General features: G+C 36.4%; 1 protein-coding gene across 4 annotated transcripts in view; it reads left to right on the top strand.

Annotated features, from left to right (window-relative positions):
* Positions 1-14,375, top strand: part of SLC4A4 (solute carrier family 4 (sodium bicarbonate cotransporter), member 4) — a 365,688-nt gene that overhangs the window by 300,716 nt on the left and 50,597 nt on the right. For all 4 annotated transcript variants that reach the window (XM_011998142.1, XM_011998138.1, XM_011998140.1 and 1 more), the window contains 2 exons: positions 6,449-6,562; positions 8,596-8,757. In XM_011998142.1, coding sequence (XP_011853532.1) covers positions 6,449-6,562; positions 8,596-8,757 — 276 coding nt within the window. The remainder of the gene's footprint in view (positions 1-6,448; positions 6,563-8,595; positions 8,758-14,375) is intronic.

Below are 14,375 nucleotides of genomic sequence, written 5' to 3'. Positions count from 1 at the left end.
TGGATGGACAACCACAATTTATGATGTTTGTTTAAGCTAGATTTGAGGCCTCAGAAGCCACAGATTTGGGCATGAAATCTTGAGGGAACAGGTTTTCTCATGAAAACCTTGGCACTTCTACTTTTAATCATTACCAGTAATAGCTGTTAATAGTAGAGAATTGGAAACTATGACTTTCTAAGTTGATATCTTTATTGATATGTTGACCTACGTAACAGCATGTTTTTGGAGTTTTTGAAAGAGATCAAGTTTGATGAAATGAAAGGGAAAACAAATGACGAAAGAAAATCACATACTTTTTTTTTCTAAATGTACTTAAAACTGTGAGAAGGGCCCAAAGAGAGCAGTTCTTAGTTCCTTCAAGTCAGACAGAGAAGTCTTATTTACAGACCCCAGTGTGTATCTAGTAGACTGTATGTACTCATTGCTAGACATTTTTAGGGCACTTTCTACTTCTACTATGTCAGTTTTGCCTAACTCAAATTAAAAGTTTCATTTTAGTATAGAGTAAGACATTAATCGTCTGCTAAAATAGCACCCCTACCTGTCTTCTCTAATTAGGAGATTTAGAGTTGAATACAACAGTGGTCTGGGAAAAATCAATTTCCTTGACTATGAAGTTTAAACTGGATTCAAGATCACAGAAATGAATATCTTAATAATAAACACTCTCCAGGGGTGATTTCTGCTGTAACTAAACTAATATTGTACAATTTAAGGGGAAGGAAGTGGAAATAGAAGTTTGTATATTATGCAAAATGTATCACCCTGACTGTGATTTTTAATGAGGTTAAGCAACACTATTAATAGGGTAGCTTTTTTCTCCATAAATTTTAAGAACTGTAATCCTGACATGTATTAACATTAGTGTTTTAAGCTACCTATACTGTAATAATGCCACACTTGACAAGTGCCATCACGTACATGTGTATGTATGTATATATATCATACTATATGTATCATTTATATATCTCCTCTACCTGTTTGTTTATATGTTACTAGTTTCTCTGGCTGTTTTGTCAAGTCACCACACACATAGTGGCTTAAAACAACAGAATTTATATCTGAGAGGTCAGATCTGGATGTCAAAATTAAGATCTGGAGATCAGAAATCTGAAATGGGTCTCAGTGGGCTAAAATCAAGGTGTGGGCAGGACTGCATTCCTTCTGGAGGCTCTAGGGAAGAATGTGTTTCTTCGCCTTTTCTGCCGTCTAGGGGCTGCCTGCATTATTTGGCTCATGACTCTTTCCTTCAACTTTATAGCCAGCAATGGCCAGTCAAGTCTTTCTCATACTTTGTTATTCTGACACTGATTCTCCTGCCTCCCTCTTTCATTTACAAGAACCCCTGTTATTACATTGGACCTACCTGTTTAATTCAGGATCATCTCCCTTAAACCAGTAGATTGGCAACATTAATTTTCTCTGCAGCCTTAATTCGCCCTAGCCATGTAACATTACATATTCACAGGTTCTGGGAATTAGGACGTGGACATCTTTAGGGATATATTATACTTTAATCTGCTTACCACAGTATCTGACTTAAATTTTAAGATGAGTGTACTGGCTGCTATGTTAATAGTGTACTGAAGGGGGGCAAGTGCAGAAGCAGGAAGACTCTGTAGGAAGCTAATGTAGTAAATCATATGAGAGAAAATGGTGGTTTAGACAGTGTGGTACTAGCAATGGAGGTGATGCGAACTGATAGGATCCTAGGTATATTTTCAACATAATTTGCTGACCAATTAGATGTGGGATATAAAAGGAAGAAGAGTTGAGTATATTCCAAAGTTTTGGGTATGAGCAATGGGGAAAATTAAGCTGGCATTAATTAAGATAGAGAAAACTACTCAAAGGGCAGGTTTAGGGTGTCAGTGGTGGGGCAGTTTGGGCCAGGGAAGACGAGCCAGGGGAAGATCAAGCACTTAGTTTTTGCATAAATTTGAAATGCCTGGCAGTGATTTTAGTCAAGCAGGTCAGTCCTCCACCAGGGCCAGAGGTTTAAGTCCTATGGGAATTTCTACCAAAGAATTGCAGATTGAATTTATTTGCCACCATCTATTTCCCTTCTCCTGTTTATTAAAAAAGAAGGAGAGCTATCTGCCTTTTAAATAACTATTTCTCCTCTTTCAGTATATATAAAAAATCCAGGTGGAGGTGTCAGGTAGTTAGATAGATGATTCTGGAATTTAGAAGAGTGGTCTAGCCTAGAAATATAATTTTTTTTTATATTTCTTTAGCATGTAAATGGCATTTTAAAGCATGAGACTGAATGTAATCACTTAGGGAGAGAATATAGATAGGAAAGAAGAGACCAAAGTCTGAACTGTGGAACACTGCAGTCTCAAGAGTTTGGAGGAGTTGAAAGGACCAGCTAAGAAGAACTAGAGTATCCAGTGAAGTAGGATGCAATTCAGGTCTGCTAGATCTGATTTCCAAAATGTCTTCAGAATGCCATAGTATTCTTAGATCAGAACATGGTAACTGGTATATTACAGACAGTTGCTTTTGAAAAATTATACTGGATGGTTGGACTATTTCCATACACATATCCTGCTATCAGAGTTGCCTTCGTATCCACTTGTAATTCTAAATTTACTGTCTATCCATGTAATATGAGGTTTATGAAGTTTAATGAGATACTCTTGAGAATACATGTTAGGGCCATCTTTAGAGGGTGATATATCTGTGTAGGCTGTGTATTAAATATGAGAGTTCAGAATGGAGTAAGAAATTCAGTTGCTTCATTAAGCTACAGAAATGATAATTTTGGGAGATTTGACAATTTTATATTCTTTTGAATATCCTCAGCAGTGACAAATTTCTTTTGCTTTGTACGGATTTAACTTTACAGAGTATCTGCAGTAATTTGTGTATTGTTGAGTACAGTGAAAATTGGAAACTCAATATAACATTCTAGAAGGTAATTTGGCATTATATAGCAAAAGATTTAAATTTTTATATAGACATTGATATAGTAACTCTTCTGACAGGAATTTATTCTAAGGAAACAGTCTTATATATGTGCAAAGATTTCTTTATGATATGGTTCATTATAGTGAAAAGTTAAAAACAATCTAAACAGTAGGGTAATAGAAAAGTAGATTTTAGGATAACCATTCAGCATAATACTATGGAGTCAATAATGTGTACTATTATGGAAAATATCAAATGAAATAGAATAAAAGTGGAAAAATCAAAATGTCAAACAGTATGTGAAAAATTCTATTATGTACACATATATATGCACATAAATATGTATAAAAGGATATATTTGCAAGTGTTAAAATTTATTTCTACATAGTAGAATTAGAAAACATTTTCTTTTTTCATTATTTTTTCTAAACATTCTATAATGAACATATATTAATATTGAAACAAAAAATATATTTCAAAGAAGATAGAATTATGGATCTTTCAGACATGTGTGATAGTTAATGTGGGTAATCAAACAATCTTTGCTCAGTACTAAAACTATAAAAGGAATTTATAATTTTTGGAACAATAGCAACACCATTAAAATAAATGAATAGCTTCCCAAAGAGAAAAATTTGAAAGACAACCCTGATTTGGATTTGGAAGTTACGGGATTTTGAGGGGGTGTTGGGGTACATTTTAAATTGAGCTTTAATTTTCATAGTAAAATTCACAGATTATACATTTGTGTAACCAACACCCAAATTAAAATACAGCTGGTATATTTGTCTGAAAAAAACTGTTTTTCTTTCAACATTATTATACCTTGAATAATTTCTTAAAGCAATATAGATCTTTCAGGGCATTTTCTCTTTGTTGGTACTTGGAATCATGTGGCTTGATCTCACCATCTCTTGGAGTAGTGCGGCCAAATTAGCAGCCCCATATGTGGGCCCTCAGTGATGAGGTTCAGTTTGCCATGTAGGTTTTGCAGGGCGTCCAGTTTATGGAAAGCTAGAATGCCTCCTCTACCAACTAAAGAAGCAGAATTGCCCAGGTGCCTGGTAGTGATTTTGATCAAGCAGATCTGTCCTCCACCAGGGCCAGAGGTATAGGTCCTATGGGAATTTCTACCAAAGAATTGCAGATTGAATTTATTTGCTCCCATCTATTTCCCTTCTCCTGTTTATTAAAAAGAAGAGGAAAGCTATCTGCCTTTTAAATAACTATTTCTCTTCTTTCTAACAACTTATAGGATATTTGTGTTGCCTACTGGTTGCATTTTCTAGGTGAGGATTGTAAGAGTGATAAGTGAGAACTAACTTCCATTTTACCTTTGCAGTGACCTCTGGTCCTCCAGTGATTTATGACCCACTAGTCTAGAGGGGTGTTTGTAACTTCCTAACGTACTCCTGAACTGCTTCATAGGACCACCTTCTGCCAGACCACACTGAACTGCCAGTGTCAACGCTACTTGCACAAAACTTAATAAATGAGTTTCCTCCAATATTGAGCCCCTGAGAAACATCCTTTTTTTGCTGTGATTCCAGATACTTCTAACCAAAATTAGCTCTCAGTGGCAGTTCTATGTTACTAATGGGCTTTTTATTTTTTACTTCTTGGATTTGAAGTTTCATTTCAAAGACCTCCTGACGGTAGATCATTTAGGTATTCCAGTGGTCTCTGCAGTCATGAGAGCTTCTAGAACTTGAAATAACAATAATTAACTTATATTAGGAGAGTTTATTATGTTCCAGGCAATACTGTTAAACACTTTCATGGCTTTTCTTATTTAATTCTGATAACAAACCAATGAAGTTGTAGGGATTATTTTGGCTATGTTTTGCAAGTAAAGTAATTGAAGCTAAGAAAGGGTAAGTATTTACAAATAGGAAATAAGGGTGCAGGAGTTCCAATAGTAGTTGTGCTCCTAACTGCCGTACTATATTGTCTACCGAAATTGATCCCTGCCATCTATCGGTTCTTAACATTATTGTGTATAATTGATGTTAAGTTGCCCCCAAAAGGCTGGCCTTCTCTTCCTCAGTATATACTTTTCAAGAAAGCTAACCCTAGCAAATCTAGCCCTCTGAGAAAGAAAGGAACTCCAGGCCGAAAGGAACAACTCTGATCCTGCCACTAGTTAGTATCAGGCTCCTGACACCTGATAAAGGTCAAGCATTGAACACTAGGGCCTTTACCTTACCCACCCTGCCACGTAATTTTCATTTCTCATTTTAGTTTCTGTTGACTACCTGGCTGCAGTAATACTATTCCCTTTCAAGAAATCCTTTGTCTTCAGAACAGTGCATCCACTCACCCCATCACTGATCTCCCTTCCTTCATCCAGCAGCATCAGAAACTGACTGCTCACTCTGAGATAACTTCATAACCTCTGAATCAACCTTGGTTTTATATAGGAGCAGGCTTCCTTGTATATAACTTGGCTATGAGCTTCATGGGGACGTGAATTGTATCGGTTTTGTTTACTGTGGTATCCTTAGCACCAAGAAAATTATTAGGAACTAAGTAGATTCTTGTTGAATGATTAAATTATGTGCTAACATGTGTGTCCACCATATGGGAAACTCAGATATCTGTGCTCTGGTAATGCCCTTAATCCTCATTAGTGCCACTAGAGACTACAGAACAATCTCAAGAAACCAAATGGTACTATGCTCCCCTTACCAACTTGCAAATGGCCATTATTCACCCACTTCATGGGAACGGTCTTAGTTTAATGCTGTATTCCTTAAAGCCCAGACCTTGTCCTGACCAGAGGGAGGTACTTAGGAATTTGGAGGGTTAGCAGATAATGGCAGTCACACGCAAGAAGTGGTAGAGGAGAGATGTTCCACATATGTGAGACTTTAAGTGCTAACCTGGATTGAGAAATATTTTATTTGACAAAACTAGTGCAGCTGTGACATTTCCATCTTTCATCACTTGACGTTACTTTGAGGTCTTGATATTTACTTCACCCAAGGGACAGGAACTTCTAAGCCCTTCCATGCTAGATTCTTGGTGTTTTCAGGCTGTCTTATGAGATTTATCTTACTCTGTACTCACAGTGCTGCCTCCCAAATAACACAGAATTTCTATGTTGTTGTGCAGATTTTTATAATATGTACTTAGTTTTCATTCTTATGCAGGTGACCATGTTGCAAGCAGGATGAGTTTATACAGTATTTCAGGGATATGTTCTATTTGATTGCTCTCCCTGTCTACATACACACACACACACACACACACACACACACACAGAGAGAGAGAGAGAGAGAGAGAGAGAAAGAGAGAGAGAGAGAGAGAGCAATCTGTTCTTTGGGATTACATTATGTCTAGCCAGGTGATATACTAATACAAAAACAATTTTTAAAATTATCTTTCTGCACTCTTGATACCTCCTTCAATTGGTTAATGAAGCTGTTACTATAAACTATTAGCAAATACAAAATTCTTCATTCAGTTCAAACACAAACAAATGTATGTATCTGGTGCTAAATGGTTCCTGGTTTCTTTTTTATTTTTCCAGGCAAGAAAACTGATCAGTGATTTTGCCATTATCTTGTCCATTCTCATCTTTTGTGTAATAGATGCCCTGGTAGGCGTGGACACTCCAAAACTAATTGTGCCAAGTGAGTTCAAGGTAGGTGAATGTCTGTCTTTTGGTCATTCCTGGAACTCTTTTTCTTTCTTTCCCCCATTCTAGTTTATTGTGTGTCCCTTTGAGTTAGTTTTGTACAATTATCCTTTTTTTTTTTTTTTTCAAAATCAGTCCCTTTTAGGCTCATATAGACATGTAGTTTAATATCTTCACTACAATTAAATGTCAAGACTAGGGTTTTTATTTAAAACAACTGATAATACTATTATAAACTCTGCCTTATAGTTTTAGAATTTTTTTAAATATCCAAAATATTTTATATGCCTTATTACGTTGATCTATATAATGACTGGGAAGTACATAATGTAGCTATCATCCTCCTGATTTTTTCTTTTTTGAGACAGGGCCTTGCTGTGTTGCCTAGGCTGGAATGTGGTGGTGCAATCTCAGCTCACTGCAACCTCTGCCTCCCAGGCTCAAAGAATCCCCCCACATTATCTTCCCAAGTAGCTGGGATTATAGGCACATGCACCACCCCCAGCTAATTTTTTAATGTTTTATAGAGACAAGGTCTCACTGTATTGCCCAGGCTGGTCATCATCCTGATTTTATAACGTTAAGATTGAAGCTCAAAGAATTAAGTAAAATGCCTAAGATTATGGAACTAGTAATGTCAAGGTGTGAAGTTAGAACCCAAGCCTCTAGACGCCTAGTCTAATACTCTTTTCATACTATGAAACTACCTACCACACGCATATATATATATGACATATATATATATGGCAAATTGTAATTATTACATGGTAGATATAACAATTACTTAACTTAACGAACCTATTGATATGTGCAGGTAATGGATAAAATTTACATTCCAGTCATTCCTAAATATATTCCTAGCTAATATTTTCATTACATTTTTCATTACAAGCCTTTTATCTGTTTTCTAAAATAATCCTCATTCCCTCCACTACTGAGATCATGTATTTGCTAAGAATTATTAAGCCAGTTGCAGTTTTAGATTAATAACTACTTAATGAGGAAGGATATATATGTTATAATACGCATTATTTTTTGAATTATCTCTGCTATCACATATTCATTAGTAAAGATAAGTTCTCATCCATTCAATCATTAATTCATTTGAGTTAATATTTATTGAATATTGAGTCAGGCTCTAAACTGGAAATTTGAAATGCATTGATGAGTAAGACAAATGTTTTTCCCTAACAAGCTCACATCTGCTAATTGTAGTAAAATGAGGTTAGATTCAGTGACAGAATTATGAGACAGATGATGGGAATATCCTCAGAAGAGAAATGAGACTTTCTTGACAGCAAATATGGAGAAAATAATTCACAGCGTTCTATTTTAGTTTTTTTATTTGCGTTGTTGAAAGTAAGGAAAAGCATAGGAAACACTTCTTTTCTGTAGTTCTGGAGTAGACATACATGATCTATTGATGGAAAACAGTCTAAGAACTGCAAAAATGACAATTCTTTCCAGTTTTTTTGTGACATTTCCTAAAATTTACCCAGTTATTATAGATCATTATTTCATATGTAAAATAAGAGACCAGAATTTTTACATTAGTTCACTTATATAAAAACAGTTATGACTTTTTATATATATTATGAAGCTGTTAAAATTTGGCAATAGTATAAACAACTTCATTATAATTGCTAAAACCCATGAACAAAATTCATGGTGGTTTGGTAATTTCTTGCTACCTTTTTACTGAATGTTACATTTGGAGTTTTCTTCTGGCTACTCTTTAAACTTAAATCAGTTTCTTCCATTTTGAGTCCTTATCTTAAATCATCCCAAATGCACAAAATGCCATTCACTTCTTTTCCAATGGCTCATATTCTTTCTCTCCTTTCTTGAAAGAATTTCTCAAAAATAACATCCTTTGGGAGGGTTTTGGTGACTAATCTTCATTCTCCAGCTCAAAACTGTTTATATTTCTCAATATGTTGGTTATCCAAATACAATAGCATGTCTTCCCATTGATTTTTCACCAAATAGTATATATTAACTTGATAATTTTCTGAAAAATGTCCTCTGTCTTTTTCAAGCCAACAAGTCCAAACCGAGGTTGGTTTGTTCCACCGTTTGGAGAAAACCCCTGGTGGGTGTGCCTTGCCGCTGCTATCCCGGCTTTGTTGGTCACTATACTGATTTTCATGGACCAACAAATTACAGCTGTGATTGTAAACAGAAAAGAACATAAACTCAAGGTAAGTGTCTGTTATATGTCTATCATTGCCTTCTACTTTTTTTTTTTTTTTAGTACTTGAAAACACTAATTGATTAAAAACCAAGGAAGCTTTGTTGGGAGTTACTATAGCTAATGTTCCTTACAAGTCCGTAGAACCAGGGATCACTTTGTATTGGCACATGTCTTCAATGTAGCACTTTAGGGAGAGCTCATTTAAATCTGAAAAAAAAGGTTTCAAGTCATATTTCTTTCACCAGCACAGAAAGAATATAAACATAGTTTACTACTTAGCCACAGTCATCCTATATCTGATTTTAGTGGAGTAAATATCCTCAATAAAGAGAATGACAATCAAAGATTTAATTAATTTATACTGAGCATCTGCCTTCTCTTAAATCAACTCAGGTTTATTCTTAAAGATTATTCAGATAGTTCGTGGTTGTAAGCTGCTGGTATGCATTCTTGCTTTTTGTTTTCACTTACTTGTGTCAGTATGTTATTAACCATAAAGTATGGAGAAAAATACTTTATTTTGTACATTTAAAAAATCAGTTATTAACTTTGTTATGACTCTAAAGAAAATGCCTCAGTGGTCTGGGATATCTTTCAAGAGAGCTGCCTAAAATGCTCTTACTTTATATAATGTTTTTCCAGCTCTAGTGACTTTTTTAGTTGCAATGAATTTTTACAATACCATTTGAAGAAGTGAGATATGAATGGTAACAATGATAAGGGCTGTTATTTAGTGGATGGCTACTATAAGCCAGGCCATCTTCTAAGCACTTTGTATTATATGTTAACTCATTAACTTTTCATAACCACCATATGAGGGAAGCATGTTAATGCATTAGAGTCTGTTACCCAGAAGGAGAGGATATTACTAAGAATAGAGTCCAGCACAGTAGGTATAGCAGGAAAAATATTCAGGAAATATAAAGAATTGGCTGACTATAGAAACCCATTGAGTAGAGGAATGAGAGAGATGAGGAGGATTCTGATAAACTATCCAAGTAGGGAGAACTTAAAAAGCTGTGGATCATGGTAAGAAAGGAGTAAATCCCAAAATAATAAGACCAGGAGAAGAAAATTAAAGGCTTTGGTCAAAGAAGAGATGTTTAGATTTTGAGAGTTTGGAAGGAGAGAAGGCTGAGATTGATGAACTGGTCCAAAGCATGTGGCTAGCTCCTGAAGCAAGTTGACGATGACGTCCGTCAACACTTGTAAGTTAGAGTAACGTGAGTCTGGTGTACTGAAAGTATCACCTGCCTCAATATTGACATGATTGGAAAGTAGCAGAGTATGGTAGAGAAGAACATCATGGGAAAGTTACTAAAACCATAAGTGAAAGTATGTAACTGTCCTGGAGGTCAGCATATTTAGTGATGTGGAAGGGCAGAATGAAGAGTAACTGGGCTTCAGTACAAGACAGTTCACAGAAACATGAAAACAAGTGAGGTATGCTCCCCTCTAATATGGGGAGTAAAAAAAAAAAAGAGCAAAAACAAAAACATAAAACCAAAAAAACAAACAAAAAACTCGACTGTCACTAAAGAACAGATCTCTCCAGGAAATCAGTGCTCCCAAAGGAAACCAAGTGGTTTTCACTTATGATGAAAGAAAAAGTTGTGAATTCAATTGCAAAATTACATTAAAGTGACTTTCCCCCATGCCCACTCCTGCCATGAGTAGATATTGTACTGCTCTGAAATACTTTTCTTAATTCTAAGATCATTGAGCTTCTCACATTCTGGTGATGTTGGGTTATTTGCACTTGTTACATGGCAGCTGACTTATTTAAGAAGTGAAAGATGCTAGGCCATTAAATGGTTATATCTGCAACTGGCACAGCTTTACTTCTTTACTTTGCCATAGTCAATGGATCAAAATAGTCACAGGGGCAGCCTCCATTCAAGGGGATGAGGGGGGAATCTTCTTTTTAATGGGGGAATGGCAAGGTCGTATTGTAGAAAATCATATAAGATAGGAGATATTTTCCAGCCATTTTTGGAAAATAAAACCTACATTTGTACCAAAAAATTTGCCATAGTCTAGATCTTGGTGATTGCTTCCCCATGGTATCATTTAAGCATATTCTTTTTTTTTTTTTTTTTTTTAGATGGAGTCTCGCTCTGTCGCCCAGGCTAGAGTGCAGTGGTGTGATCTCGGCTCACTCCAACTTCTGCCTCCCGGGTTCAAGTGATTCTCCTGCCTCAGCCTCCCAAGTAGCTGGGATTACAGGGGCATGCTACCATGCTAGCTAATTTTTGTATTTTTGGTAGAGACAGGGTTTCACCATGTTGGTCAGGCTGGTCTTGTACTCCCGACCTCGTGATCTGCCCTCCTTGACCTTCCAAAGTGCTGGAATTACAGGCATGAGCCACCACGCCTGGCCCATTTAAGCATATTCTTTTGTCCTCTGTGCTTCCTTTAAATTGGCCATTGGATCTAGAAGCTTGAGGAGATATAATTTTGATATTGTATATATATATAGAGAGAGAGAGAGGGAGAGGAGAGAGAGAGACAGAGAGACAGAGAGAGAGAGAGAAGCCCAAGACTAATTTATAAAAGGCCAGATAACTTTAAGCTACAAGAAGTTTGGCTTAGGAATTTCGAGGTCACAGAGATAATATGAATTCCAGCTCTAAACCCAATTGTAGATTTGTGGTTAGGAATATCCCTATCCTGGGAGATTCTTTCTTTCTTTTCCCTTCTTTTGGCATTATACCCAATGGCAAGGCTGAGAGAGGCATGTGTTCTCACTATCTTTCTCTGTGGGGTATTTTTTTTTTTTTTTGATTGGCCAACTGAGTATGCCATGTTTAGAGTGTACTAGTTTTATTTTGGGTGGTATCTCCCATCTTTGCCCTCTCCCACAGAGCCCGAGAATTGGTCTCTGTCCCAAGAGTTCAGATGGTCATTCTAATTCAGGCCCTAAGCCTCCAAGGATTGGCACGGTGTCTCTCAGGGCAGTTCCAGGCTCCAGGGCTTGCTGACTCCAAGGATTTGCTTCTTCACGTGGCTATTGTTTTTTGTATCCAATTGTTCCTCTTTCTAGTGGATAAGCCATAGTTTCTGAAATATATTTTCTGTCTTTTTGAGCATTTTCAGATGTTCTGTATTGAGAGGGTTTTTGATGTTGGTTTAGTTTACCAAAGCCTTGAAATGGATGTTGACTAATACATTTTTATTCTGAAAAAATTTGCAAACAAATTCTTAATTACGATCTACAGTTGGCTAGATTTACTCTGTGTCTTTGGAGGTAAATAAATGCCTACAAATTTTTACTCACTATGTTTTCTTATTGATAAAATTCAGAATTTAGAATTTCAGAAGTTTAGGAATGATAAAATACAGAACTTTTTCCCCTTATTCTCAGTAGAAAACATTAGAAAATCAAGCTTTATTAGGGTTTGCCTCTTAAAATAAGAGTTGAATATATAAAAAATAAGTTTTCATCACCTTCGGAATTGCCACTTGAAATCATTCTTTTGAATAATGAGAGTTATGGAATACGTGTGTCAGTCTTTTGTCACAAATCTAATGATACCAGTGACCATTTCATCATGAATCAAAGGCTTCTCACTCTGAAAACTGTTTTGCTCATATTTTGTTAGGAAAGGAGAGCTGTGGAATGTGAACACTGGAGATTCTGTCTAAAATTCTAAAGGGCCTTAACTGCTATGAAATTGATTCAAAAGAGAAAGCTGAAACTGAGAGAGATGGAAGCATTGTGATATTAAAAACAGCATGTTTTTGGGTGGCATTTGCTTTGGCTTCCGGTCAAGTAGCTCTGGCTGTCTGTTCTGCTTGGGATGGGATCCACCTTTCCACTCTGCTGAACAGCTCAGTATTGATGTAGGAACGCCAAGGCACTTGGCTTTCTTTGGCCATTATTTTGGTTGGTTATGCCCTGCATTAGCTCTGCAGAGTGCTCAAAAGCAAGCCAGGGTCAGCAAGGTCACGACTTCTTTAAGGTCATTCCCTGAGTCATTGGCAGAAGCAGGAATAGATTCTGAGCTTCATACTGCAAAGCCAGGGATACTTCTCACAAGGAAAGTGATTTCAAGAGTGTTATAGATTGGGTGTAGGAGGGAGAAATAATTTAGGATAGCTATCTAGAAATAGATATGAGGTGGTTGTGACAACCAATTTGCTCTGATATCTTTTATGGTAAAACCCTTAATTTGAGGGTGTTCTTTTTTGATAACTCCCAAATTCCTATTTTTGCCCTATTTTCATTTTTCCTTTCTGTTTCTACTCTCATAACCCTATAGACTCAGTCCTTTTATTTTGTACCTACACTCTTCTAAAGGGTTAGCCATGGGTTAATAACCAATCTTCCTTGCTGCATTCCAAAAGCATTCATTTTTTAAAAAGTGCTGTTCTTGTACGTCAGTCCTGTGTTTTTAAACTTTCCCACTTTGGCCCCTTTAAATCTTTACCTCTCGAAGAACTTCCATTTGCCCTAGCCTGGGTTTTAAGACTCTTTGCCAGAGGACCGCAAGCTAAATTTAAAATGGCTTTCTTCAAATGCTAGCCAGTGCTCTAGTCAAATGAACAATGGAGGTTTCCTTAAGCCTGACGGTTTCTTCTGCTAGGTACTCCAGCCAGAAAGCTCTTCTCCCTACTTCCTAATGATTGCTGTTTTTCAAAATCCTCTCCATCCTTTAAGATAATTCAAATACAAAAACTTCTCAGTGTAGCGTTCACCTTTAATGTAATTTATATTTCTCTTGTTTTTGCTCTTAGTATATTTGTATTACTCTGTGGCACAAGTCACGTATGTCTTTTACAGTATCTATTTTGTATAATTACCTTATCCCTTTTTGTTTTCAAGGTCAGGACCAGTTTTATTCCTCTTTTCAGCTCTCATGTGGCCCACCTGTTTCATATGGTAGACTCATTAAATACATGTTGGAGAATTGTATTCTCTTTGGCCGACATGGCTCTCAGTTGTTACTCTGTGTGCGAGAGATGATAACTGCAAAACATGTAAACTCTCCACTTCTCAAAGTGTGTGCTTATGTTGGTCAAAGCCCTGTTTAGATGTCATCACTGCAGGGAGTTTTTGTGAATTTACTCTAGACATAGTTAAACACTTCATTATCTGTACTTTTTATTATCGTTTCCAAACCTCTTTGAATCTCTATTCAGAGTGCGTTATAATTTGTGTACAAGTCTGTGTCCCCTTCTTCAATTCTGAGCTCCTTGGTGGGAGGTACCATGTCATGGCTCTTAATGTCCCCATAAATGTGCATATTGTCTGGATCTTTGTGGGCCCCTAGCATGAATGTCTATTCTGTGTCCCTGCATGTCCTAGTGTGTACTGCTCCTCACCTCTCCTTTGTTATCAACTATGTACCACATGTAAACTGTAGGCTGCTAGGCTAGTCTTTTTCTTTCATAGATTTTGATTTCTGTGGATTTATTCCTAAACGATTTCTACTCTGAATTAGTAAAGCATATACAATTTCAAAAGGAAATAAAGTTTCACTTTCTCTCCTTGTACTTAAAATAATCTCCAGTTTCAGAAAATAGAACAACCGTTTGGTTTGTATTCATGGAAACAAGAAGTCTTTTAAACTTTAAAGGGCATATTTAACCTTTTGAGCATTTATTGAGTGCTTGCTAGGTATG

This window comes from Mandrillus leucophaeus, unplaced genomic scaffold (assembly GCF_000951045.1).
Source record: "Mandrillus leucophaeus isolate KB7577 unplaced genomic scaffold, Mleu.le_1.0 Scaffold559, whole genome shotgun sequence".
Classification (NCBI taxonomy): domain Eukaryota; kingdom Metazoa; phylum Chordata; class Mammalia; order Primates; family Cercopithecidae; genus Mandrillus; species Mandrillus leucophaeus.
This window is presented reverse-complemented; position numbering and strand designations above follow the sequence as displayed.